The sequence below is a fragment of the Coccinella septempunctata genome, chromosome 2 (assembly GCF_907165205.1).
Source record: "Coccinella septempunctata chromosome 2, icCocSept1.1, whole genome shotgun sequence".
Taxonomy (NCBI): Eukaryota; Metazoa; Arthropoda; class Insecta; order Coleoptera; family Coccinellidae; genus Coccinella; species Coccinella septempunctata.
The window spans coordinates 48,355,913-48,380,777 of record NC_058190.1 but is presented as its reverse complement, the minus strand read 5'-3'; the positions used below and the strand labels follow the sequence as shown (position 1 = coordinate 48,380,777).

The 24,865-nt window shown below is 33.8% G+C and overlaps 9 protein-coding genes across 10 annotated transcripts; 4 read left to right on the top strand and 5 right to left on the bottom strand.

The window, feature by feature from the left end:
• Nucleotides 1–23: 23 nt before the first annotated feature.
• LOC123307885 (asparagine synthetase domain-containing protein CG17486) lies at nucleotides 24–2,416 on the bottom strand. The gene is made up of 4 exons (XM_044890362.1): nucleotides 2,077–2,416; nucleotides 813–2,006; nucleotides 416–657; nucleotides 24–241 (listed from the first exon to the last, which is right to left on the bottom strand). The coding sequence occupies exons 1-4, from the start codon at nucleotides 2,143–2,145 to the stop codon at nucleotides 76–78; spliced, it is 1,671 nt and encodes a 556-aa protein (XP_044746297.1). The 5' UTR covers nucleotides 2,146–2,416; the 3' UTR covers nucleotides 24–75.
• A 396-nt stretch (nucleotides 2,417–2,812) lies between these two features.
• On the top strand, nucleotides 2,813–6,160 carry LOC123306917 (cleavage and polyadenylation specificity factor 73). Its single transcript, XM_044889116.1, has 14 exons — nucleotides 2,813–3,103; nucleotides 3,155–3,218; nucleotides 3,295–3,392; nucleotides 3,461–3,589; nucleotides 3,648–3,825; nucleotides 3,885–3,974; nucleotides 4,026–4,176; nucleotides 4,228–4,403; nucleotides 4,457–4,762; nucleotides 4,875–5,136; nucleotides 5,195–5,379; nucleotides 5,457–5,585; nucleotides 5,669–5,791; nucleotides 5,869–6,160. Exons 1-14 carry the CDS (start codon nucleotides 3,036–3,038, stop codon nucleotides 5,962–5,964), a joined length of 2,055 nt encoding a protein of 684 aa, XP_044745051.1. The 5' UTR covers nucleotides 2,813–3,035; the 3' UTR covers nucleotides 5,965–6,160.
• Nucleotides 6,057–8,274, bottom strand: LOC123306918 (3-ketoacyl-CoA thiolase, mitochondrial). Its single transcript, XM_044889117.1, has 7 exons — nucleotides 8,076–8,274; nucleotides 7,690–7,856; nucleotides 7,234–7,630; nucleotides 6,951–7,126; nucleotides 6,695–6,895; nucleotides 6,487–6,641; nucleotides 6,057–6,327 (listed from the first exon to the last, which is right to left on the bottom strand). Exons 1-7 carry the CDS (start codon nucleotides 8,092–8,094, stop codon nucleotides 6,246–6,248), a joined length of 1,197 nt encoding a protein of 398 aa, XP_044745052.1. The 5' UTR covers nucleotides 8,095–8,274; the 3' UTR covers nucleotides 6,057–6,245.
• A 506-nt stretch (nucleotides 8,275–8,780) lies between these two features.
• LOC123306919 (alpha-tocopherol transfer protein) lies at nucleotides 8,781–10,528 on the bottom strand. The gene is made up of 6 exons (XM_044889118.1): nucleotides 10,158–10,528; nucleotides 9,754–9,910; nucleotides 9,451–9,703; nucleotides 9,239–9,349; nucleotides 9,063–9,165; nucleotides 8,781–9,000 (listed from the first exon to the last, which is right to left on the bottom strand). Exons 1-6 carry the CDS (start codon nucleotides 10,264–10,266, stop codon nucleotides 8,849–8,851), a joined length of 885 nt encoding a protein of 294 aa, XP_044745053.1. The 5' UTR covers nucleotides 10,267–10,528; the 3' UTR covers nucleotides 8,781–8,848.
• Nucleotides 10,529–10,963: 435 nt separating this feature from the next.
• LOC123307512 (nucleoporin SEH1) lies at nucleotides 10,964–12,977 on the top strand. Its single transcript, XM_044889856.1, has 6 exons — nucleotides 10,964–11,346; nucleotides 11,427–11,583; nucleotides 11,634–11,895; nucleotides 11,988–12,221; nucleotides 12,368–12,516; nucleotides 12,573–12,977. Exons 1-6 carry the CDS (start codon nucleotides 11,236–11,238, stop codon nucleotides 12,752–12,754), a joined length of 1,095 nt encoding a protein of 364 aa, XP_044745791.1. The 5' UTR covers nucleotides 10,964–11,235; the 3' UTR covers nucleotides 12,755–12,977.
• A 129-nt stretch (nucleotides 12,978–13,106) lies between these two features.
• Nucleotides 13,107–16,451, top strand: LOC123307510 (zinc finger protein 845-like). Of its 2 annotated transcripts, XM_044889854.1 has the most exons (4): nucleotides 13,107–14,961; nucleotides 15,267–15,399; nucleotides 15,696–15,895; nucleotides 16,189–16,451. In XM_044889854.1, exons 1-4 carry the CDS (start codon nucleotides 13,288–13,290, stop codon nucleotides 16,351–16,353), a joined length of 2,172 nt encoding a protein of 723 aa, XP_044745789.1. In that variant the 5' UTR covers nucleotides 13,107–13,287; the 3' UTR covers nucleotides 16,354–16,451. The 2 variants fall into 2 exon arrangements, with proteins under 2 accessions (XP_044745789.1, XP_044745790.1); XM_044889855.1 differs by lacking the exons at nucleotides 15,696–15,895; nucleotides 16,189–16,451 and adding an exon at nucleotides 15,580–15,686.
• Nucleotides 16,452–16,552: 101 nt separating this feature from the next.
• LOC123307513 (cyclin-dependent kinases regulatory subunit) lies at nucleotides 16,553–17,772 on the bottom strand. The gene is made up of 3 exons (XM_044889857.1): nucleotides 17,571–17,772; nucleotides 17,339–17,466; nucleotides 16,553–16,828 (listed from the first exon to the last, which is right to left on the bottom strand). The coding sequence occupies exons 1-3, from the start codon at nucleotides 17,648–17,650 to the stop codon at nucleotides 16,767–16,769; spliced, it is 270 nt and encodes an 89-aa protein (XP_044745792.1). The 5' UTR covers nucleotides 17,651–17,772; the 3' UTR covers nucleotides 16,553–16,766.
• A 436-nt stretch (nucleotides 17,773–18,208) lies between these two features.
• Nucleotides 18,209–19,557, bottom strand: LOC123307271. The gene is made up of 4 exons (XM_044889509.1): nucleotides 19,240–19,557; nucleotides 18,865–19,187; nucleotides 18,627–18,808; nucleotides 18,209–18,572 (listed from the first exon to the last, which is right to left on the bottom strand). Exons 1-4 carry the CDS (start codon nucleotides 19,391–19,393, stop codon nucleotides 18,272–18,274), a joined length of 960 nt encoding a protein of 319 aa, XP_044745444.1. The 5' UTR covers nucleotides 19,394–19,557; the 3' UTR covers nucleotides 18,209–18,271.
• Nucleotides 19,558–19,662: 105 nt separating this feature from the next.
• Nucleotides 19,663–24,818, top strand: LOC123308678 (nuclear export mediator factor NEMF homolog). Its single transcript, XM_044891445.1, has 13 exons — nucleotides 19,663–19,847; nucleotides 19,929–20,100; nucleotides 20,154–20,490; nucleotides 20,722–20,885; nucleotides 21,176–21,556; nucleotides 21,696–22,162; nucleotides 22,213–22,347; nucleotides 22,422–22,726; nucleotides 23,594–23,756; nucleotides 23,831–23,976; nucleotides 24,029–24,159; nucleotides 24,231–24,490; nucleotides 24,559–24,818. Exons 1-13 carry the CDS (start codon nucleotides 19,792–19,794, stop codon nucleotides 24,755–24,757), a joined length of 2,916 nt encoding a protein of 971 aa, XP_044747380.1. The 5' UTR covers nucleotides 19,663–19,791; the 3' UTR covers nucleotides 24,758–24,818.
• Nucleotides 24,819–24,865: the final 47 nt, after the last annotated feature.

Genomic DNA, 24,865 nt, shown 5'->3' with positions numbered 1-24,865 from the left:
AGCAGGCATTTAAAAAAATTCAATAACCATAAAAACTTTATTTTATACGCAATGAATAAACATAAAAAAAATGAATTACAATCTAGGAGAAACATTACGAGCATTTTCCTTCGAGTTGGCAATCCTCGAACCAAATTGGAGAGCTCTCTTCTTCAATACTGCTGCATTTTTTAAATGCAAATGAAATGCCAAACCTCTGAGAAGGAATTTAGGTCCAGTATCATCTTTTGATGGAAATGTCCTGAATAAAATGGAAATCAATTAGCAATCAGGGGAGGGTATCAAGAGACAGAACATAGAAAAACATGAATTAGACAAAGAAGATCGAGCAAAAATTCTGCAACCCAACAGACATAGACATTGTTTTATTGTTACATGAAAAAATAATAAATATTACTAAGTTATTACAACCTACTTTTCCCAGCAATTCAAGCTTTGTACAAACTGTACAACATCTTCATCCAGGTAAGGTGTCCTCAGCTGACGTCCATTATCAGAGACTACTCTATCATCCCTTCCAAGATTTCTATAAGGCAGATTTTCCCAATCTTCTTTCAGTACTTTATGTAATCCTATCCAACTCTCGTTTCTGAAAGCTGCTCTGTGGCGACTGTAGCCCCCAAAGAGCTCATCAGCGCCTGTCCCAACAAGAAGAATCTGAACAACATGAACAGAAAAAAAATCTGAACATTGTATGCGCTCTTTACAAGATGCACTTATTTCATGATTATTTATACATCTTGAAATATGAAATGGCTCTAGCAATAATTTTCCGTTATAAAATATCAAGTCACATGGCCTGAATGACTCACCCTACTTGGAGATGTATAATCCTCACTCTGCCCTCTACTGGCAAACCAGAGAGCACATCCTAAACTGTCATCCAAAATAGTGTTGAGAGGATATATAAGATCAGCTATTCTCTTTTCTCTCTCCTTATCCAACTCCTCATCTTTAACGTTTATCTCCACAAATTTCCATGTTCTTTCTGGACATAACTTTTCCAATTCACGCAATGTCTGCAGCCCAGTAATTCGATCTGGTGTATTGAAATCGTACTTGGAAAATGCTACGTTCAACAAATCTATAGGCTTATTGATTGGAACAAATTTATGTGCAAGAAGAGCGATTACTGCACAGTCCACACCTCCAGAAAATAAGACACCAACAACTGCATGATCACAGGGTTGTTGCTTTTTTATGCAATTTTGGCAGAAATCCGGTTGACCAGTGATTCTTCTTTTAATAGAATTTTCTAGTCTCCTCTTCAGTTCTTGGACATCATCAGCAAATTTATTGCACGAAAAAGCATAACTGAGAATATCAGTGCCTCTTATGGAGCTATCAAGAGAGCGATAAATAGTCAACTCTATCTCAGTTGGTTCAATGAAGTCCTTGATAAACAATGAATCAGATATTGGTTCTTCAACATTCAAATTTTTACCAAGAAATATTTCAATTTCTCTGATTTTTGAGCAGGAATTAACATTTTCTCTGTACCACGGTTTCAGAGTAACAATTTGTGTTTTAAAATTGAATGAAAGTATTCCTAAGGATGGAAGCTCTATAAATTTATAACTAGATGTTCTTTTAGCCACACTGGTGACAATTATTTCCCCTTCATTTGATTTCCCCAGCAAGAGACTTCTTCTTCCATATTTATCTCTTCCTATATGAAGAATGGACTTCGTTTTGTCCAAACAAATAAATGAAAAGGGGCCATTTGTATTGAATAATGAACATAACGATTGATCAGATTTGAAGTAGTCTAAAAATAATTTTGTATCACCATAGGCATTCCTTTGATTCTCATTTTCATCATTGAATATATCTCCATTATAAAGTAGGATATGATCATTTTCAATTATGGGTTGCTTCGTAAGTTTGTTGCCTTGAAGCCATAAAACACTTGAAGCAAATAGAAAAATTGTATCTTCATTGTGGCATATTTCGATTTTACTGTGGTTTGGTCCCCTTCTTGATATATTCAGACTGAACTCTTGGAACTGCAATAGAATTGTGAACTTTATCTTACAATTTGACTTTTCTAAGAATAAGCTGTTTTCTTCAACTTACTATTTTAGAAAATTTTTCAGTAACATTCAAATTAGATGTTTCCGAAAATACACAGAATATACCACACATTTTAAAGCCCCCTTGTTTCAGCAAGTCCACAATAAGGAAATATATTATTTCTGTTATTGTTGTCTTTTGGCACGTCTGAGCCAAAAGTGGATTCTCAGATACAAATTTTCTTTTGTGCTATAAGTTTTTAGATTTTTTGTTGCTTCGACAGTTCGAACTGCATGTCTCTATTTATAGGTTATGGCTGTTATGAGACCAAACAGTTGCATTACACTTTTATTGCAAGAATTCTTATCTAGATAATTGAAGGTTGTGAGTTCACATGAAGAATTCCTGTTGTTGGTGATAAGTTGGGGGAAAGGTGAGGGATTGAATGGAGAATGCGGCGAATGCGCCAGTCACAGATTACAGAGTAATTACTGTAATCTGTGGCGCCAGTAGCGGACAGCGGTTGACGCCGTTGACGGGATGGAGGATTGGCGGATGCGCTTTTTGATCGATTGGGGGTTGCCAGGTGTTTATTCTAGGTGTTTTATAGCTTATCTGTTGAGGTCTTCTACAGAACAAAAAGTTGTTGTTTACTCTGAAAAATATCAAGAATGGAGATCAAAGTAGGCCTAAAATCTAAAACGTTAATATCTTTGGCTGACCAGAAATCGTAAGGAAACATAAATACCAGGCATAGTTCAAGCTGGTTATCTTCTTGGTTTGTAGGTGTTTTGTAATGATATAATGAAGATCCTTCACTACTTTTGTTCCGTATTGTTTTTATTACGATTTTCTATGGTTGAGACAACAAATTATGGTTAAGTTGTTTTGTTGACGGTATAAATGGAAATTTAAAACTTTAATTTATTTAAATTTTTCAAACCTCAGTACTTATTTGAACAACAGAGTGGGATTATTTGAAAGTGAATTTTTGGTAATACCGCAGATTCGAACGGAAAATCATGTCTAATAAAAAGAGGGATAGCCAAGTTCCTGCCGAGGAAAGCGACCAATTGCTAATAAGGCCTCTGTAATTATTTTAAAATTAAGTACGACAATGTTTAACCTGTTAATTTTTCAGTGGAGCTGGCCAAGAAGTTGGAAGGTCTTGTATTATGGTCGAGTTTAAAGGGAAAAAAATAATGGTCAGTTTTGAAACGTATAAGTGAATCAGTACAAACTTTTCAATTCAAGGCTATAAAATTTCCATTTGTTTTCTAGCTTGATTGTGGGATTCATCCGGGCCTATCAGGAATGGATGCTCTACCGTTCGTTGATTTGATTGAAGCAGATGAGATCGACTTACTCTTAATTTCACAGTGGGTGTACTTTCATTCATATTCAAAATCGACCAGAAAAATATCTTGTATAATGAAATCGTTTTCAGTTTTCACTTGGATCATTGTGGGGCCTTGCCATGGTTCTTATTGAAAACAAATTTCAAAGGACGGTGTTTCATGACGCATGCAACTAAAGCAATTTATCGATGGTTACTTTCTGATTACATTAAAGTAAGGTAAGAAGAAGGGGTTCACAAAACTTATCCGTCCAATTGTTCATTGTTTCATTTTTAGTAATATTGCAACAGAACAAATGCTCTATACAGAAGCTGACTTGGAAGCAAGCATGGATAAAATTGAAACAATAAATTTTCATGAGGAAAAAGAGATTTTAGGTATTAAATTTTGGGCATACAATGCAGGTCATGTCTTAGGTGCAGCTATGTTTATGCTTGAAATAGCAGGCATTAAGGTATATAATTAGATTTTTTTTATTCAGAATTTGAAGAATTCAAAGGGATGACTTTTCAGATTTTATATACTGGGGATTTTTCTCGACAAGAAGATAGACATTTGATGGCAGCAGAAATACCAACCGTCCATCCAGATGTCCTTATAACAGTTAGTAGTATATGTTTTATTTTTCCATTGTGAAAAACATATATTTTTTAGGAATCAACATATGGAACACATATACATGAAAAAAGAGAAGAAAGAGAAGGTAGATTCACAAACTTAGTCCATGATATTGTAAATAGAGGAGGACGATGCCTCATTCCTGTTTTTGCTCTGGGAAGAGCACAAGAGTTGCTTTTGATTTTAGGTAAATTGATTAATTTTTCTTGTGTGCGTCTACTGATTCTCTCTATTTTAGATGAATATTGGACACAACATCCTGAACTTCACGACATTCCAATTTATTACGCTTCTTCCTTGGCCAAAAAATGTATGGCAGTGTATCAGACTTACATCAATGCCATGAATGATAAAATAAAAAGACAAATTGCTGTAAATAATCCATTTGTGTTCAAACACATTTCTAACTTGAAGGCACGGAGATGTTCACAAAATATGTATTTGAATTCTAATAAATCAATTTACAGGGTATTGATCATTTTGAAGATGTAGGACCTTGTGTTATAATGGCTTCACCAGGTATGATGCAAAGTGGGTTATCCAGAGAATTATTCGAATCGTGGTGTACAGATCCCAAGAACGGCGTTATCATTGCTGGTTACTGTGTAGAAGGTACTCTAGCAAAAACGATCCTATCTGAACCAGAAGAAATTACCACTATGTTGGGTCAGAAGTTGCCTTTGAAAATGTCCGTCGATTACATATCATTCTCAGCCCATACCGATTATCAGCAAACGAGTGAATTCATACGAATACTGAAACCCCTTCATGTGGTAAGTATGCAGAAAATACTTGCTTAATAATATAGATTAGATTTAGATTACCTATCAGTATAAAAACAGCATTGATAGGAATTGTCATCGGTGATCTTTAATAATTTTTCAGGTTTTAGTGCATGGAGAGCAAAACGAAATGAGTAGATTAAAAGCTGCTTTGATCAGAGAATATGAAGATGATCCAAACACAACCATCCATATACACAATCCAAGAAACACTCATTCGGTAGAATTAGCATTCAGGGGAGAAAAGACTGCCAAAGTGATGGGATCGCTTGCTGTGGAAGAGCCAAAAGTTGGTAAAAATCTATCTGGTATTCTTGTGAAACGAAACTTCAATTATCACATTTTATCAGCAGAAGATTTGCCTAGTGAGTCGCCGAGTATACGTTCATTTTTTCACACTTCGATTAATAATCAATTTTGCAGAATATACGGATATGAGTATGAGCCAGATTCTGCAGAGGCAAAGCATACATTACTCTGGCAACATGACAGTTTTGAGACATTTCATTTCTCAAGTAGCTGGCCTTTTGGAATCCGTAGAAGAGAAGAAAATGAAAGCTTTCGGTGCCATTGATATAATTTTCGAAGGAAAAATTGTAACTCTGGAGGTACTGTAAAATATTCCGTTAATAGCTAAATCTCTTTGAAAAAAAATTCGGTTTGAAAGTCAATTTTTGTTTTCTAGTGGGTGGCAAATCCGGTCAATGATATGTATGCTGATGCTATAGTAGCTGCAATATTACAAGCTGATCTCTTGGAAACGCCTATCAAGAACTTGGCCACAAACGTCAAGGTAGATAGGATGCATTTCAAGGTATGCAGTTTTCATAGATTTATATCAGTCTACACATACACCGATATCTAATGAAAACTTTTACCTGCAAATAATTTTTCCAGGAATGTCTGATTGAAATGTTGCAAGACATGTTTGGCGAAGATTCAGTCCCTAAAATATTTAAAGGTGAAAAATTGTACGTTGCCGTTAACGATAGAAGAGCCGATATTGATCTCTCGACTTTGGTATGTACCCTTACCCTAAAAATTAACGATCAATCCTCAACAAATATCAAGCATCTTTTTTTTAATTTTGTTTGCAGAAGGTGGAATGCGCAGAAGATGAAACATTCCAACAAATAGTACAAACAGCAGTGTCTAAACTTTATCAATCATTAGCTCCACCACAAGTGGAATGAATTTTTTATTAAAAATGCCGATTGCCGATGAGGTCATGTTGAATGGACTAAGTTGCTGGAAATCAATACGTTCACCAGTGAAACTCATCGAGACTTGTGAATATTTTATTTGAAAATATTTTTGATCATTGTAAATAGAATAATTCAATAAGAATAATTGCACTCTTTTTAAATTGACAATAAAACTATAAAAATATGTTGTTGGTACATATTGTACAAAATTAATGATATATAAAATACGTAATAACTTTGTAAATACTCAAAAATTAACATCTGATAGTTTACAACGCCTCAACCACGATAGCAATGCCTTGCCCTCCCCCTATGCAGGCAGCACCAACTCCATACTTTGCCTTCTTCCTCCTAAAAAGATTTCAAAATGGTAATGTGATACAACGGAGAGATGGCTGTGGTGAAACTGACTGATATGTAATAAAAATAAACGATTTATTACAATATTTAGATCACCAATTATGCCAAAACAGATGGAGGAACTTAGACCTTACTCTCAATTTTATTTACCTCAGTTCATGCACTAAATGTGTGGTAATTCTGGAACCTGATGCTGCAAGAGGATGTCCAAGAGCAATAGCACCACCATTGGTGTTCAACTTGTTCAAGTCTAGTTTGAGATCTTTGGCGCAAGCCAAAACTTGAGCAGCAAAAGCTTCATTTATCTATAGGAATATTCGATTAAAGAGAAGGCTATCGATTTCAGATAAAATTATACCTCAATTAAATCCATGTCGTTCAAAGTTTTACCAGCAGCTTTGAGAGCAGCATTAATGGCAGGTACTGGCCCAATACCCATAATAGTTGGATCCACACCTACAGAAGAGTACGCCAACACTCTAGCTAGAGGTTTAAGATTATTTTTGTTGGCAGCTTCTTCACTAGCAAGGACAAGTGCACCGGCTCCATCACAAATTCCCTAAATTTTAAAGTGTTGTGAATAGGTCAACCACAATTACTATTGTTATTCTTACCGAAGCAGAGCCAGCTGTAACAAGACCATTTTCTTTGAATAAAGGTTTAAGTTTTTTTAGTCCATCGAGAGTAGTTTGAGGTCTTGGATGTTCGTCTATTTCAAAGTTCACGAGTTCCTTTTTTACTTTTACTTGGTGTGGCGCGATTTCTTCTTTGAAGACACCATTGTCTTGTGCTTAAAAAAAATTCTTTGCTAAATGGTATAGAGTAGTTCAATGTCTTCTCATTACTTTATAAGGGTTCTTAAAACCATTTTGAAAACCTACATAAATGTTCTCTTACCAGCTTTCCATAAATGTTGAGATCTTAGAGAATACTCATCAACTTCATCTCTTGATACTTGTTTCTGGGCACCTAGCTTTTCAGCAGTAAGTGCCATAGGTAATTTACAGTAAGAATCAGTGAGGCCTAACCAAAGTGAATCCTCCAATACAATATTTTGGCCCAAGGGAACACCAAATCTAACATTACGAGCAGAGAAAGGCACAGAAGACATGTTATCCACACCCCCAGCTAAAGAAATCTGAGCTACTCCAGTTGCTATATCTTGACAACTGTTTACAATTGCCTGGAATCCAGATCCACATAGCCTATTAACTGTAAGGGCTGGTTTATCAATAGGGATTCCACTTTTTAAAGCTGCATGACGAGAAACAAAGGCACCATCAGCATTTGTATTCTGATGGGAAAATGTTTATTAAAGAGTGACCCACAGGACAGATTTTTCAGTATACATACTTGAAGAACATTACCAACAATAACGGTATCTACAAGTTCTGGTTTAACACCAGCAGATGCGAGAGCTGCTTTGGCAGCAGTAGCTTGTAGATCACTGATTGGGACATTAGCCAATTTTCCTCCAAACGTTCCAAAAGCAGTTCTTTTAGCACCAACAATGAAAACTCCTGTAATTAAATAATTCTTATTCAAAAGAAACAGAATTGTTCATGATCTGTGCACAGATTATCTTTCATTGAAATTAATCTTTGATGTGTCATAATGATTTTTTGTGGATTTTTTACATGGATCACCTGATTTTTTCATAAATATTGGATTCTCTCAAAATAACATAAATTAAACCAACAAATAGTATAGTGCTTTTCATCTTCCCAAATATATCTCACCTTTAACAGCAGAAGTCATTTTTCTTATGAAATTAAAGATGCTTTCGTTTCAAATTTCACAGACAGACTAACCGATATCTTAGAAAATACTGTTATCCATGTACGAGAACCTATTTCGGAATAAAGTCCAAAGTCTGATTCATAGTTCCATAAAAATACATTCAATTCATAAGGCAAAAACAAATAAATCTGAATCGATGGTATTTGCTTCGTTGGAGTGGAATTCCACAAAAAATAAAAAAATGTTTTGTAGGTTAGAAATGGTGTTGAAAAATTAAATTAAAATTGATTATGACTAATTTTTTTTTGTTATATGTAGGTTAGAAAATGTTCCTCAATAATCCTTTTTAAAGTTCCGTCGAATCGAAACTTTATCAGGCTAACTATAATAATACAAACATTCAAAAGAGTATAGCAAAAATGTCAGGAATCCAATAAGACAGACATTTCCAAAACTGAAAATTTTTAGATACGGTATTTGTTTGTAGGACCGCAGAACAGCCAGGTAGAAATTCATTTCCTTGCACTAGTGCGGGAAAATGTATGGGTATTCCTGAAGGAAGTGCGGCAAAGTGGGTAAAAACGCACGGGAGTAGAAAACAAATTTTCCATATTTTTCATCACCCTATATTCGCAGTTGTGGTGTCATATCGCATATATTCACCTGATTTTGATGAGTAAATGCAATATTGAATAATTCTGAGATACACATATTGTTTATTATTACATACTCTTTGAAATAATGAAAGTGTTATTGGTAAAATATATCGATATCAAAACAAATCCAGTTTTTTGAAAGTTCCCTCAACTCCGAATATGTCAGAAACATTTTTGGCTTTTCCCGGTCTTTTTGATTCATCCACCAATTGTTCATCTTGGTGCTCAAAGAATCCCTCGTTCTCAATGAATTCCTTCTTAGTTTTTTCTGAAAAAAGGTAAAGATTTTCTTCTCCAATATAAATTACTCAGAATTATCAAAATATTCACCGTAAATAGAAGTTACTGAATCGCATTTTCCACCATAGTCGATAGGTAAACAGTCCAAAGGAATATATTGTTCCATAGTTTTCAGGGATTGATGTATTGTTAACTGCAAATTCATAAAAAAACTTTAGAAAGATTCGAGATTGCTAAATGCTGAAATGATCAGGTATTTTGCCTACCATCTCAAGCACTTCCTTTTTCAGAAATGGTTTAATTAATGTCAGGGCTTTATCTAATACTGGAGTAGCGTTGAAGTAATGAAGACCTCTTAATCTAACTGGCATTCCTTCCTAAAAAAATTCGAAATAATTTTAATTCGTCAATATTTATTGTCTAATTTTTGCTATGTTCTCGTAACAGTTATTCAACTGTTATCTATTAACATCCCCACCTGCAAGTAGAGTAAGAACTTTTTTAACGAGACCAAACTCAGTTTAGCAACGTGTCCAAATGATATATCTTTCACGTCAAAACAATATCTCAAACCTTCCTGAGTACCATTTAAGTATAGATCTAGCATAACCACCATATCGAAAATCTTAATGAACTCATTCAAAGAAAAATTCTCAGGATTTGGATCCAGGAATTTGAAGAAACAGACAGTATCTCCTTGGTGCGTTTTCTTAGGAAGTATGGTGAAACAGCTAAAAGATGGATTTGTTTTTTTCCTGAAAGACTAAATTCGAAAACTCACCCTAATTTTAAATTTGCTTGAAAAACTTCCGACTTGAAATCCCTCTTTTTGAAAAGCTCTGGGCTCATTGTTTTCATGGTAAAATAATTGTCAATAGCAATTTTCGCGCCTTCATTACTAAAATAGCAACTTTGTAGGAACCAAATGACTTCTTGCTCTGAAAATTTAATTTTTCCTCAGCAATGAAGAATATAATTGTTTATTGTAGTTTCTTCTAGTTTGATAAAAATAATGACGCAGGATCTGAGATGAGGAACAAACGCAAATATGCGCATCCACCAATAAACACTGTCACAATTTGAATCCTGCGTTTGTGTTATCTATCCCTAGGAAAAGTTAGGCCGAATCCAGCAAAAATGAATTGATCAATATTTCACATTTTGCTGAACTAAAAAGATACTCACCAGTCATTTGTGGCAAATGAGGTTGACTAACACACCATTCTTGTAGCATTTTCACATCTTCCCTCTTCAATTTACTATTCTTTTCATATTCTTTTTGAGTCATATTCATTTTCTTTGATATTTATAAGTAAAAAATCAACTAAAGAAACAGATCTGTTGATCCATACAACCACATCTAACAACTACGGATTGGTTATATAAATGAAAGAGATCTTATTTTTCAATTTGGGTTTTTAGTGGAACTATTAATTTTACGACTATCGCAGTTTCGCACCTAATATATGCTATTTTCTACCTTCACGGAAGCATGCAACGAATTACAGATCACAAAGATTTCCCCAAACAGGTTTTTAACTCTATTCAATGTCAACGCCGAAGCTTTAATCATTTCTTAATTAATATTATGCCTCTCACGGAAAAAGGAAGTGATTTATTATGTAAATGCTATTTACAAGCAAGCCAATTATTGCGGTGACAATATACGTATAATGCTGCAAGTTTCACGTACAGGTTCATTATATTTCCCTTGATTTCCAACATCTCCTAGAACTAGAAAACTTGGTACCTATGCTGGGCTCGAACCTAAGAATACTTTTTCCTCCTTTCTCGAACTCGCATTTGCCATTGAGATGAAGATAGTTTAGGCAAAGAGATTGGTTTAGGAAAGACAGAGACTCTGGTTCAGGACAATGACGATATTGCATGATAATCAAAAATTATCTGATATGAATCATCTGATATGAATGAAATAAAAGATGTAATAAACAGAGATATTCTATATCTCTGGTAATAAAGCGTTGAAAATATATGTCCCTGTGGCATTGTCGGTGGTGATATATCTGTGGTTCTCGTTTATCAACACAAAAAAGTGACAAGTATCAGTGGAAAAAAAAATTAATAACTAACCAAACAATTTTCACCGGTTTCGATTGTACACACACAATATTTCGTTTTATTATTCAAAACCACGGTCTTTCCAACTTATTTTTTGAGATTTGAAGATTGTGAAGTACATATAATATTTAAATTTTTTCATCAATTGAATATTTCATATGCCTATTAGTTGAGAATTTGTAAAATGTTTGAAGCACAGGAAATAAATGCTGAACACAAGGATTTGATCCATGATGTTGCTTATGATTTTTATGGTCATCGTATGGCAACATGTTCAAGTGACCAGTATGTGAAAGTAGGTAATTCCAATCGAGAAAGAGAAAATGCATCTGAGCCTCTATATGATAATAAAGAAATGAAAACTTCTTTGAATAGGTTTGGGATCAAACTCCTGATGGCAAATGGGTACTCACATCTAGTTGGAAAGCTCACAGTGGTTCAGTTTGGAAAGTAACATGGGCGCACCCTGAATTTGGTCAGGTTTTGGCGACTTGTTCATTCGACAGGACAGCTGCAGTTTGGGAGGAAATAAGTGAGTTTTGGTTTATCCATGTTGCATTATCTGACAAGCAATTCATACAGTTGGGGAAACTAGTGGACCTGGCGATAGAGGAACTAGACATTGGATACGAAGAACAAATTTAGTAGATTCCAGAACTTCTGTCACAGATGTGAAATTCGGTCCAAAATCTCAAGGACTTCAATTAGCTACCTCCTCAGCTGAAGGCATAATTAGAATATATGAAGCTCCTGATGTGATGAACTTAACTCAATGGACACTTCAGCATGAAGTTCCATGTAAATTACCTTGTAGTTCCCTGAGTTGGAATTCTACTTTATCTAAGTAAGTTTTCATTGACCTCTATAGAGCTTCTCAAGATTAAGAAATCCTATGTATAAATGCAAAAAAGTTAAGTTTGAGCTGTAATTTTTCAGAAATCATCCTCAAATGTTAGCTGTAGGAAGTGATGATCCGAATCCAGCAAATGGTGGCAAAGTATTCATATATGAGTATAGTGAAAATAGCAGAAGGTGGATCAAATTGGAAACAATACAAGCAGTAACAGATGCTGTACATGATCTAGCATTTTCGCCTAACCTGGGGAGAAGCTTCCATGTTTTAGCTGTAGCTACAAAAGATGTTAGAATTTATAATCTAATACCTGATACGTGAGTATTACTTTTTCATGTGGAAGGTTATAATTTCAGTAAGTTTTTCTGATCCAAGTTTGATTTGTATTATTTAATCAAGAATTAAGTTATTTCTATTTTTTGTGTGCTTCAATTCCCAATATCTCCTTTATATTCTCACTTAGTTCTGATGCAAGTGGAGTTACCAAACTTGACGTGCAAGCAGTTGCTCAGTTTGATAGCCACGGATGCACTGTGTGGAGAGTTTGCTGGAATATTACTGGAACAGTTCTTGCTTCAAGTGGAGACGATGGGACAGTAAGGATGTTCAAAAGTAGGTATCATCAAAAGAAGAAGAAAAATTCATATAATTATTACTTTTATTTATAGTGAACTATGCCAATTCATGGAAACCAGTAGCTGTTTTGAAAGGAGATGGTTCTCAAGTCCCAACTGACACTATTAAGAATGTTCAGTCATCAAGTTCATCTGCACTTTCCTCTATTTCTCAAACTGCGAGGTACATAAAACTAGGAAGTATAACAAATCCCAGAGATGTTGCATGGCATTGAAACTGGAAGCATTTTTGGAAATCTCTTCTGCCGCAGTTCCTCTTCATAATGACTATACTCAAATAACTGAATACATATATTATTTTTTATATCAAACATCCGTACTACCATAATACAGTTTCTAATTTTAATTCGTAATCATCACATACATTGATTTGTCTGCCGGTTTTAATTTGATGAAATATTTATTCTTGGTATCAGTAATAAAGAGAAATTCTGCCTAGCGTATTTTTAATTGGTTAAAATGAATTAAATAATTATCTGCGTAAAAAAAAGAATGAACGTAATATATGATCAAAGATCAACCAAATTATCTTGATAAATCTTCTATGATCAACCCATAGAATCAACCATGCTATCTTAGAGATATTTGGGGATTTTTTTATCGTCACCATAACACAGTTGCCAAGCCTGAAACGACTTTCAACTGTTTTTAAAATTACAAAATTCGAAATTTTTATCATTCCATATTTTTCAAGGAAGCAAAGCTGTTTTGATGTGATAAAAATAGACGCTGCATCAAGTAGTTAAGCATGAGAAACTCGGATAATCTTATTTTCAGAGTATACAAGATAAACCAGAATGGAATTATTTCAGCAGTGGAATATGAACAGGATTTTTATACCCGCGAAGTTCTATCAAAAAGACACATTTCAAGCCAAGAACCAGGTCCAAATTTGCTTTCGGATCCGGAAAAACTGAAACTTAGTTTCAGTAACTTTGAATGCGAGGATGAAGATAATCCTCTTGTGAGTTTTGTGAAAATTGAAAATATAAACGATGTGAACTTAATTCAGTCCAGTGGATATTCCTGCCCCAAGAATTTCGTAGCCCGAGGTAAGAGAAGCACTTCCCCATGTTATTTTCATCATCAAATAAGAATTTCTCTGAACATTCCCACCATGATAAGGTGTCAAAATTGTGAAACCAATTTCCCCACAAAATATCAGTATCAGAGGCATCAATGCGAATTCAATGCAGAAAAGGTAGTTTTAAAAGCAAATGCTGATTTAAAAGATATAAATAAAGGAATGAGAATCAAGTATGATTGCGAGAGATGTGGAAAACAGTTTGTAAGTAAAAATAATTTAGAAAGACATCAAATTTGTCACGAAAACTCGAAAGAAAATATATGTGAACATTGTAATAAACAATTTGTTAGCGAAAATAGATTAAGGATTCATAAAGAAAATCATTGCAAAAAAGTCGGGGATATATCAAAGTTTTATCGTAGTGATGTTGCGGTATGGAAATGTAAGAAATGTCATGAAGTATTCTCTTCATTAAATTCCGCAAATGCTCATGTCGAATCATGTAAAGAAGATATATTTCAAATAGATCAAAGTCAACCAGAAAATGATACTGATATTCCAAAGAAGGAACTCCCTACTGTGGAATCTCCATCTGTTGTTAATGATGATTCAAATATGAAATTATTAGATGAAAGCCAAATCGAGAAAATCCTTACTGAAATTCTGCTACAGTGCGAATTTTGCAACAGGACTTATGCAGATAAAACCTTACTTTTGTTGCATCAAAGGAAACATTCAACTGCTAAAAATTATGAATGTGTCAACTGTAATAGTAGCTTTGAATCATATGCAATTGCTGCTCAACACTGGTTAAAAATATGTTCAGAAACATCTAATATGTTTTACCTCCCTAAACTCACCTATTGCGAATACTGTGATCGCACATTTAAATCTCATGAATTATTGTACGCACACAAAATCAAGAAGAAGCATTACACAGTCAAGCTCCACATGAATGATTCACAATCGAACAGGGAAAACATAAGAGACAAACAAATCGACAGCAGTGAAGCTATAAACAAACTCATTGAAGATGTTTTGATAACATTAGATAGGCCCATAGGCAAAATTTGCCAATTGACAAAGCTCAATTACAATAATTCAAATAAAGAGAATATTGAGATTGAAACAACATATGCCCAGAGGGATTTCAGCGATGCTCCTGAGGAATCAAATCAAAATGATCCCTTAGAAAAACCAGAAAAAAAGAAAAGGGGAAGAAAGCGAAAGTGTTCTAAGCCTGGAATCAGAAGTAAAAAATTGAATAATCTGATAAATGAGGGATATAAGTATCAATGTGAACGATGCCCCCTTGTTTGGGATAATGTGGCCGATTTGGAGAAGCACAGGGATGAAGAGCATGCTGCCAGTTTCAGCTGTGAAGATTGTGGACAGGTTAGTCTAAAAAATCTAGTGAGTGAGATAATTTCGTAATTACACCAAATGAATGCGGGTAACACAAGAATTATGAATATACAGGGTATTTACTGTAAAGGGTCCACTTATTACATCTTGTTGGATTTTCCACAAAGTTTCAACTATATTATGAATGATGAGATCTCTTTCTGAAGATGATATTGTGGTGAAACACCCTGTATACATGACCAAATCATCAGGGATTTTTAGGCCGAAATATTGGCATAAGAAGCGGTGTCCAGATTTAAAAATTAAACAAAGTGAAAGATTTTGTTAAATTTTAGATTCTACATAGTGCAAAAGCTCTGCTGATCCATTGTCGAGCCCACAAATGTTTGAAACCATACGTTTGTGATACATGTGGCAGAAGTTATTCACAAACCTCTCATTTATGGCAGCATATGAGGTTCCACCAAGGTGGGTTGATAAAATGAAAAAGTGAATTATTCGTTTTTATTCTCTTTTCAATGTTTATTTTTTTATATAGTAGTGAAAAATTCTCTGTGATTCACACCAAATGAAGAAATTGCTGTTGTATAATTTTAAATGTGGGTTCATTGTTCGGAAATACTTCTTGATAGGAGTTTTCTATTTCAGTGTTAAAACCAAAGTGAATTGTTTACAGCTCGATGGTTATCTCTCCACAAACTGAACTAGACTGGTTTTAATTATTTGTTACAATTGATAGTTCTAATCATTTTTGACTCGTTTAGGCATAAAACCCTTTGCATGTCCCCATGAAGGGTGTGAAGCGAGATATACCATCCGTCCAGATCTGAAAGATCACATAAGAAAAGTGCACACCAGGGAGAGACCCTTCAAGTGTGCAGTTTGCAATAAATGCTTTTTAACAGGTTCTGTATATTATCAACACCGCTTAATACATACTAATGATAGGAGATATGGTTGTGATGTAAGTATTTTTTTATGTTATTGGTTACCTAAGAATAATTGAAAAAAATAAAGTCGCTAATTCTTTTCCATTTTTTTTTGGAGATCGCTAAAGAGGCAAAACGGTTGATGATACAAATTGTACTTTTATTTGAGATAAATATAAATAATCCAAAGAATTCCTGTCAAACCCTTTTGATGAGGAAAGCATTTAATTATCATTCAAGATAATTACAGTATGATAAAAATGAAATTCAGCAAGTTGCTTAGATGGCCCACCCCAATTAATGAGGGAAATGAATTGATTCATTGTAGGTCTGCCATAAGAGGTTTTTTAGAGCTGATGCTTTGAATAACCACAAAAGAATACACACTGATGAACGTCCATATCCATGCACCGTTTGCGGTAGAGAATTCAGGCAAAAGGGTGATCGAAATAAGCACATGCGAACGCAACATCCTGAAGCTGTTATCCAGTGAAGAGCACATTTCTCATTTCTCACTTCAGATATGATTTTCCATATTTTCATGCCATGTTCAATTGTTATTTCTTGTTAACAAATAAAATTTTATGCGTATATATTTTATGATTTATGAAATAATCATCTATACATTTCAGGATTCCATAAAAATCTTCAAAAACTTTGACGAAAAGATGAAATTAATTTCTAGGAATTAGTAATTTTAAAATTTTATTTACTAAAAGAATAAATTGTTTTCATATAATTGTGAAAATATTCAACACAAAAGAAACGCATCTTGTATTCAACCTATTACAGCCAGCATTTTTCCTAATATGAAATCATATCAGATGATTTTTCCATAATAGAATGCATTCCCATGACACAAAACTTAACATATAAACAAATGTACAAATAGTTATCACATTATCACTAATCCTCTTCTTTTGGTGGTGGTGATGTTATCTGTCTTTTGAATAATAAAATATGAGGTTCTGAAAAAAAAAATAGGAGTTACAAAGGAAAACTGGAAGATCTTGGTGTTTGGTAGGTAAAAGTCAGCAAATATTTGTTGCCACATGAAAAGTTTGTATGAAATTTATAAATAAGGTGAGAGTAACGATTCTACAGTATGTAATTCAAGAATTTACTGGATTATTTCACACAGAACTAAAATCCTCTAATGCATAATTATCATTAATGCATCAAGCCACTTCCTTATACAGAGTGTTCCAAACTTCAAGGCCAATTAGGCATTTCTAAAGATTAGTGCGAGATGTAAAACAGTATTTCTGTGCTGTTCGATATACCTAATACGCTTAAGTATGAAACACCCCATTTAGTCAGTATAAACTCCATCATGAAATAAATAAATATTCATCATTTCACAAGATCGAATGAAATTAAACCAAAATCATCTGGTGGCATTCATATCAATTTTTGTGAAAGTGAAGTCCCATCCCAAGAAACATAAAATGACCTCCAAGAACATTCTGGATTCTCACCTGGTGTATGCATCATGTAATGCACCCAGCCTTTGCTTTGTTGAACTCCTATACTTCTCCATTCATCCTCAGACATCAAATGCGTTTTAGGAACTAATTTAACCATTTCTTTCGGTAAAACTACATGCCTAAGGAAATTCATAAAAATCAGTAAACAAAAGATGCTTTCATTCATTTCCTTTATGTATAACCAACAAAAAGAGCATATTAGGAATTTCTTTTCCTATTTTACCTGTATTCATATTCATCGTCGTAATATTTATCGGAATAATATATATTTCGTTGAAGGTCCTCGAGTTTTTCACGATTCATTTTCACTACCGTAAAAAACTTAACAGCTAACTTTCAAAAATCTTGAATCGGTTAAACAGTTTATTTTATTTTGCAAACGCAGAAGCAGAAGCGTAAATGGTGCATTTCTGTGGAGCTGACGTAAGCTTTGTTAGATGTCTCTCTGTGACAAAGATTTTGCTGTGAGATCTATGCGCGTAAAGCCACAGAACAAACTCTTTACTGAGTTCTTTGCTTAGATTGTATTCTTCTATGAGCAAAAATATTCAAAGCGTACAAAAAGAATGAAAATTTGAATTAACTTTTTATTGAAATGGGCGTATGAACCAAGATACAACTTCTTGGAACGAACATAGTATCTGTACAAATTAATCTTTGAAAACAAAAAGGGGTAGGAAAGAACTGAATAGATTTTCCGAAGAATTAACCTTGATTTTATTTGAAATGATTACCAAAGGTCGATTCGAGACAGGAGTTGAACATGTAAAAAATATAATTATATAACATAACGCCCATATATTAGGAAAACGGAAATAATATTGAATTAAGTTACTTAGGAGATGAATAATAACACAACACTTAATTTCATAGTACATGTAATAATAGCGATTTTGAGAAAACAACAAATATGAAACTTCAAATTTAAATCTCTTTCAGGTACTTTTCACTTTTTTTTCTTATTTTTGTTTTCCACATAGAAGCATGAACACTCAAGATATAATCGATCTGGTTTTTCACTGAAATAAGTTCTGGTCCCAAATGATCAACAATTTTAAACAATAATTTTCCATAGTCTTTATCATTCCTCAATTCCATTGCACTGCTATACAAGATACCTACAACCATTTTCATCAAATCACATTCAGAGTTTTTAGAAATAAAATAATCAAGTAAAAATAGATCTCTTCTGGATAGGGACCCTTTACATGAATCCAGAAAGGCTCTGAAATATAAAAAAATATAAACATTTCACAGTGATGAAGGTTTTTTCATATACCTCAACAATAATGATGAAAATTCTTTGTCTGAAGTTGACTTAGAATTCAAATATACCAAGAATAAATCCAGTTTATCATGCAGTTTCATGAAACCAATTATTTCTTCAATTACTAAGCTACTGTATTGAGTATAGAAATCATTGAATATTTTTTTCAAAATATCCTCTATACTTTCCGACATCTAGAAGTAACAGCATCTCAATTCATTTCAGCCAAGTAAAATTAAGTTTATCTAACCATTTTGAAAAGTAATTCTTTGCAATAACATTTTACCAAAGTATCACATGGACTTATTCCTTTCATCAAATCTTCCATTTCAATCATAGTCTGACTATTGATGTGAGGTAATGCATCACGATACAACAATTGTATCACTTCCACTGGCTCTTTCTGTATAACAGTGACTAAATATTTTGCACTGTATTTATCTTCAACAATATTTCCTTCCGAATTATCCATACTATTAGTTGGATCAGGAAGTACCTGTAAATCCTTAGAACAGCTGTTTTCTTCAATAGTTAATGATTGAGATTTATTGTCTGGCAGTTCAATGATATTACCTGGAATATGACCATTTAAAAAATTCGGCTTTCCATTTAAAGAAGTCATTACCTAAATTCTTTATTAATCGTCTCCACATTTTGAATTCCTTTTCAATATGCTCATGATCATTACTTGCTTCAGAAATTTTTGAAGCCTTCAAGAACTCACACAATGATTCTTTTGATCTTTTGCTGAAGATGTGTTCGAAAGTTCTTTCACTCATAATGAACAAAAACTATTTTGAATCTATATTGTATATAAGAGAGAATCCCCAATCTTTGCTGGAAACTTGTGTAAAAATTAAAGAGTAACTCTGTTGTTTCTATTTTACTTTACTCCTTTTTTCAAATACAACTTTTGTTGTTGTTTTTGTTTTGTTTGTGCTGCTGGGAGCAAAGAGGAAGGAGCTGCTGGGAGTGCTGGGAAAGCACAGAAAATTGAGAAAACCGTAAAATCAAGAAGATTAATCTCCTCTTTGGCAACGACAGAGAACAGAGATGTTAATTTTCAGGTTAGAATTGTTAGATTATTCAAATCAAATAGACACGTAAATTTACAACACACAGACAGTAAATTAATTTGATTAACAATTTGTAACAAAAATTATCATCTCTTAATAAAATGAAGACGAGATTCAATACTTTTGACATCGTTTGTGTAGTTGGAGAGCTTCAACGGTAAGTTAATGTATTGTGGAAAAAATCATTTCTGAATTCTAGATATCATCATTAATCTTCTGAATTCACTATAATTTTTAGATACATTGGGATGCGAGTGAACAACATTTACGATATTGATAATAAGACATTTTTAATTAAATTGCAAAGAACCGAAGAGAAAGCTGTGATACTTCTAGAGTCGGGAATAAGAATTCATTCCACTGCTTTCGAATGGCCAAAAAATATGGCTCCGTCAGGATTCAGCATGAAGGTATTATAAAAGCGTTTTGATCTTGGGTCTGTTAATTATTGCTTGAATTCCAGATGAGAAAACATTTACGAAATAAACGACTTGAAAGTCTTACTCAAGTGGGAGTGGATAGAATTGTTGATTTACAATTTGGAAGTGGTGAAGCTGCCTATCACGTGATATTAGAACTTTATGATAGAGGAAATTTGATATTAACTGATCATGAGTTGAGAATCTTATATATTTTGAGGCCTCATACTGAGGGTGAAAGTGTAAAATTTTTTGTAAAAGAAATATATCCTCAAGATAGAGGAAGGGAGTCTAAACCAATTACGAAAGAAGATTTGAAGAATATGTTGGAAGCATGTAAACCTGGGGATCCACTCAAAAAGGCTTTAGTATCTAAATTAGGTGAGTAAGAGCTCTCAAAGTGAATTGAAAAGGGTTGATTTCTGGGAATACTGGCTCATTTGATCACTTTTTCATGGGGGAATTAAATATAAAGATAATAAATTTGCAATCAGTTATGTGTTGTTTCAATTAGATGAATTATATAAGCCAAAAATGTATCTACCAGTAAAAAAATATCTACTGATATAGTAGATCTAAACACTAGCTGGTAATCAATGATATTTTTTCTAGATTATGGACCTTCTCTGATTGAACATGTTCTGATAGGGAAAGGTTTTAGTAATAATTGTAAAATTGGGAAAACCTTCAACTTATCAACTGATTTAGAGGCATTATTTGAAGCAATAATGGAGGCAGAGAATATTTTTGGAAAAGCTAGAGGAGCTATAAATAAGGTATTTCAATTAACTTTAAATAGTCTATATTCATTGAAATCAAGAGCTTGCTTTGTATTCTCTCTACAGTCAATTGATTTGTAATAAAAGAATGTCAATAAATTTACATAGAGAGAAATAACAAATAAAAATATAGACTGTATTCAGATTTTGCAACAGAAAAACTTCACAGTAATGGTGTGGGGAAAAAAAATGTTTATCTATGAATGACTTCAAGCTATTGATATCAGTTATTGCATTACTATGCAATAATTGATGAACTCAAATTGTATATGATACATGTGTTTCAGGGTTATATAATACAAAAGAAAGAAGAAAAGGTTTCAACAAACGAGTGTAGTGGGGAAACTTACTTCTTATCCAACCAAGAATTTCATCCAATATTGTACAGACAGCATGAGTCATTACCTTATAAAGAAGTTGATTGCTTCAATACAGCAATTGACGAGTTCTTCTCATCTATGGAAAGTCAGAAAATTGAACTGAGAGCTTTACAACAAGAGAAGGAGGCACTGAAAAAACTTGAGAACGTCAAGAAGGATCACCAACAGAGGTTGGTGGCTCTGGAAAAAACTCAAGAATTAGACAAGCAGAAAGCTGAGTTAATTACTAGAAATCAGGAAATTGTTGAAAAGGCAATATTGGCTGTTCAAAGTGCCCTGGCCAATCAGGTGAGTCCAGAGCTTTTTTTGAAGATTGATTACACTCAACAACAGTGTTGTTAGTTTGATCACGACATCTGCGTATATGGTTGTTCTGTGTGAGTGAGGTAAATTCATTATGTACGACAGTGCAATATTTTCCTTCCAGCTCTCATGGGATGCAATAAAAGACTTGGTAAGAGAGGCAGCTGCTCAAGGGGATCCGATAGCACAAACAATAAAAGAATTCAAACTGGAAACAAATCACATAACTCTTTATCTCACAGATCCTTATGACAGCGATGATAATGAAGAGGAAGAGGATAATAATAAAATTAAACCTATGGTTGTTGATGTTGATTTGGCACTGTCAGCCTATGCAAATGCCACAAGATATTATAGCCAGAAAAGACATGCTGCAAAAAAGCAGGAAAAAACTATCAAGTCACAGACGGTTGCTTTGAAATCAGCAGAGAAAAAAACTAAACAGACTCTAAAAGAGGTTGAAACGATAACCAACATACAGAAAGCAAGGAAGGTGTATTGGTTTGAGAAGTTTTTCTGGTTTATAAGTTCAGAAAATTACCTTGTAATTGCTGGAAGAGATCAACAACAGAATGAACTACTAGTCAAAAGGTAAAAAGTAATTTTATACATGATAACATTTCTATACCCCTTCTTCCTAGATATTTGAAACCTACTGATATATATGTCCATGCGGATGTCCATGGTGCAAGTAGTATAGTTATAAAAAATCCAACAAATCAACCTGTACCACCCAAGACCCTGAATGAAGCTGGTACTATGGCAATTTGTTACAGGTAATTTTTTATATCAACTTCAAGTCCGAAAATGTGCATTCAATATAAATCTTGAGCTAATCCTTAATTTTCAGCGTGGCTTGGGATGCCAAAGTCGTTACCAACGCCTATTGGGTATGGGGTGAGCAAGTCAGTAAGACTGCCCCAACTGGAGAATATTTAACGACAGGTAGCTTCATGATTCGAGGAAAAAAAAATTTTTTGCCGCCTTCTCATCTTGTACTGGGCCTCAGCTTTCTATTCAGACTCGAAGATAGTTTTGTTGAAAAGCATTTGGGGGAAAGGAAGGTTATAACAGAAGGAACAGACGATGTGCTTGATGTTCAAAACGAAGATCATAAGGATGAAGTTGAAATTGTTATTCCCGATGAAGATGATGGTGAGTTATGTAACTCATTTTGAGTAGATAATGATATCGATAAAAATATAGCGACAAGACTAAGATTATACTTCTTATTGTTTTACAATATTAAATCAAATAGTTAACAGAATAAATTGTCAACGCTGAGGATGCTACAAGGGATGTGAAAATGAAATTCATACAAACAGAAAATTTTACGAATAAATACGAACTCAACGTAACAACCAACGAGAAAAATAATGAATTCATATAAAATAGACTAAAGTATAAAGCTTGGTATTCCAGATTTTCTTGAGGCTTCAATTTAATCCTACAATCTCTTGTGTTTTTCTTCAAACGGTCCAGTTGATTTCTCTTTATGTGCTTTCCATATATTTTTATGTGGAAGTAATTGTTAGTATGCACCAGACCGTTATATAAGAAATATCCGGAAATCAGTGTTACTGTCACAACTTGAAATATGGTTTCATTAACATCCAGTAGATGGAGATCTTTGAATATCCAGATCACAACAAACACATCCAACATACAATTACTGAATAATAATGCTTTAATTATCCTTTGTTTATCGAGTTTCGTAATTAATTCATTCAATAATCTCATTGCACACAACTTTTTTGACTTCATTCATTACTGGTTCAGGTGGAATGTCAGATGTCAGGTGAATTTTCTGTGTTCACGATTTTTTCTATGAACAAAATTAATCTTTGGCAAAGAATTTTTATAAAGGGCATTCCGAACATCAATTGGGCAATCTCGTATTCCCCATAAGCTTTCAATGTGTGCCATCACATTGCATGTTCAATATCGCAGTACAAGCTTCTTAACTTTTCGCCTTAAGCTTCGAATCACCTCGTATATCTATTTTGACTAACTTTTTTTCAGTGGAGGACGCACAAAAAAATGAGATTAACACTGGTGAGAAGGAAGTTGAAAGGTTGGAGTCTCTAAAAGAGGAAGAGAATGATTCGGATTCATCTGAACTTGAAGATAATGATGTCAAATACCCTGATACACACTTGAAGATCGAGCACAAAACAGACACAGAGTATGAAATTCGATTCATTACATAATTTTATAGAAAGCAGATTATTCTGAAAACTAATGCAATCATTTTTTCAGGATAAGTATTCTTCCACAGCCAATAACTCCGAATGAAACGGAAGACAATGCATCCAAGTTTTTAGCTAACTTGAATCCTCTAACTTCCAAAAAAAACCAAGGAAATAATAAGCAGAAACCTAAGCAGAACAAAGAGCTTAATAGTAGTGAGTATAGCCATTGATTGTATTGTTTCTTTTTTGATATTTCATATTTCAGAAAATAACGAAGAAAGTAACGTTAATAAACAGCAGATGAAACGAGGTCAGAAAAGTAAACTGAAGAAAATAAAAGAAAAATACAAGGATCAGGACGAAGAAGAAAGGCAATTACGTATGGAAATTCTACAAGTGAGTTTTTCATAAGAGATTCCAGCTTTGGTTTTAAGCCGCTTTATTACCAAGATCTCTTCCTGTTTTAGTCTTCAGGATCTAACAAAGAAAATAAGAAGAATAAGAAAAATAAAGATACCAATAAAACTGTAGTGAAGAAACCACAAACTCAGACTTCAAGGGTGCCAAAACCTAATAAGAATGAGGAAGATGGTGGCGATGAGGAGGAAGTTGTTATGCAAGTTGATGTGGATATGATCAACGCGTTAACGGGAATACCAACCGTGGAAGATGAACTTCTGTTTGCTGTACCTGTTGTCGCCCCTTACAGCACCATTATTAACTATAAGTGAGTAGAATCAATTTCCATGATAATTTTGATACTTCAAAATAGATTTATACACTGTCTATTTTCAGATTCAAAGTTAAAATTACACCTGGTACTGGTAAGAAAGGTAAGGCGGCCAAAATGGCTGTAGCAATGTTTCTGAAAGACAGAACCACCACTCAGCGTGAAAAGGATTTACTGAAAGCTGTGAAAGATGATCAGCTTGCAAGGAATTTCCCTGGGAAGGTCAAATTATCAGCTCCTAAACTGCAGAGTTTGAAGAAATAGTTTCCCTTATCGTTGATTTTGTTATGTTATTTAATAAAGGTTGATTTATTTATCATTTCTACGCTTCAGATAAAATGCAAACCTGAGTTGATGACATCATTGTCAAAG

Bases quoted from the DNA above. Each gene is read 5' to 3' on its own strand.
- LOC123307885 (XM_044890362.1), bottom strand. From the start codon at position 2,145: ATGTGTGGTATATTCTGTGTATTTTCGGAAACATCTAATTTGAATGTT. The intron at 2,007-2,076 runs GTAAGTTGAAGA...ATTCTATTGCAG, and splicing joins CTGAAAAATTTTCTAAAATA to TTCCAAGAGTTCAGTCTGAA. The intron at 242-415 runs GTAGGTTGTAAT...CATTTTATTCAG, and splicing joins AGCTTGAATTGCTGGGAAAA to GACATTTCCATCAAAAGATG.
- LOC123306917 (XM_044889116.1), top strand. From the start codon at position 3,036: ATGTCTAATAAAAAGAGGGATAGCCAAGTTCCTGCCGAGGAAAGCGAC. The intron at 3,393-3,460 runs GTGGGTGTACTT...AATCGTTTTCAG, and splicing joins GACTTACTCTTAATTTCACA to TTTTCACTTGGATCATTGTG. The intron at 3,590-3,647 runs GTAAGAAGAAGG...TTTCATTTTTAG, and splicing joins TCTGATTACATTAAAGTAAG to TAATATTGCAACAGAACAAA.
- LOC123306918 (XM_044889117.1), bottom strand. The intron at 7,631-7,689 runs GTATGTATACTG...TTTTCCCATCAG, and splicing joins TTGTTGGTAATGTTCTTCAA to AATACAAATGCTGATGGTGC. The intron at 7,127-7,233 runs GTAAGAGAACAT...ATTTTTTTTAAG, and splicing joins TCAACATTTATGGAAAGCTG to CACAAGACAATGGTGTCTTC.
- LOC123306919 (XM_044889118.1), bottom strand. From the start codon at position 10,266: ATGAATATGACTCAAAAAGAATATGAAAAGAATAGTAAATTGAAGAGG. The intron at 9,704-9,753 runs GTGAGTTTTCGA...TCCATCTTTTAG, and splicing joins CAAGCAAATTTAAAATTAGG to CTGTTTCACCATACTTCCTA. The intron at 9,001-9,062 runs GTGAATATTTTG...ACCTTTTTTCAG, and splicing joins TTCAGTAACTTCTATTTACG to AAAAAACTAAGAAGGAATTC.
- LOC123307512 (XM_044889856.1), top strand. From the start codon at position 11,236: ATGTTTGAAGCACAGGAAATAAATGCTGAACACAAGGATTTGATCCAT. The intron at 11,347-11,426 runs GTAGGTAATTCC...TTCTTTGAATAG, and splicing joins CAAGTGACCAGTATGTGAAA to GTTTGGGATCAAACTCCTGA. The intron at 12,222-12,367 runs GTGAGTATTACT...ATTCTCACTTAG, and splicing joins TATAATCTAATACCTGATAC to TTCTGATGCAAGTGGAGTTA.
- LOC123307510 (XM_044889854.1), top strand. From the start codon at position 13,288: ATGAGAAACTCGGATAATCTTATTTTCAGAGTATACAAGATAAACCAG. The intron at 14,962-15,266 runs GTTAGTCTAAAA...GTTAAATTTTAG, and splicing joins GCTGTGAAGATTGTGGACAG to ATTCTACATAGTGCAAAAGC. The intron at 15,400-15,695 runs GTGGGTTGATAA...TGACTCGTTTAG, and splicing joins GCATATGAGGTTCCACCAAG to GCATAAAACCCTTTGCATGT.
- LOC123307513 (XM_044889857.1), bottom strand. From the start codon at position 17,650: ATGAATCGTGAAAAACTCGAGGACCTTCAACGAAATATATATTATTCC. The intron at 17,467-17,570 runs GTAAAATAGGAA...GAATTTCCTTAG, and splicing joins GACGATGAATATGAATACAG to GCATGTAGTTTTACCGAAAG. The intron at 16,829-17,338 runs GTGAGAATCCAG...TTTTTTTTTCAG, and splicing joins TTACATGATGCATACACCAG to AACCTCATATTTTATTATTC.
- LOC123307271 (XM_044889509.1), bottom strand. From the start codon at position 19,393: ATGAGTGAAAGAACTTTCGAACACATCTTCAGCAAAAGATCAAAAGAA. The intron at 19,188-19,239 runs GTAATGACTTCT...GTCATATTCCAG, and splicing joins ACGATTAATAAAGAATTTAG to GTAATATCATTGAACTGCCA. The intron at 18,573-18,626 runs GTATATGAAAAA...TTTATATTTCAG, and splicing joins TTTTCATCATTATTGTTGAG to AGCCTTTCTGGATTCATGTA.
- LOC123308678 (XM_044891445.1), top strand. From the start codon at position 19,792: ATGAAGACGAGATTCAATACTTTTGACATCGTTTGTGTAGTTGGAGAG. The intron at 22,727-23,593 runs GTGAGTTATGTA...ACTTTTTTTCAG, and splicing joins TATTCCCGATGAAGATGATG to TGGAGGACGCACAAAAAAAT. The intron at 24,160-24,230 runs GTGAGTTTTTCA...TTCCTGTTTTAG, and splicing joins TACGTATGGAAATTCTACAA to TCTTCAGGATCTAACAAAGA.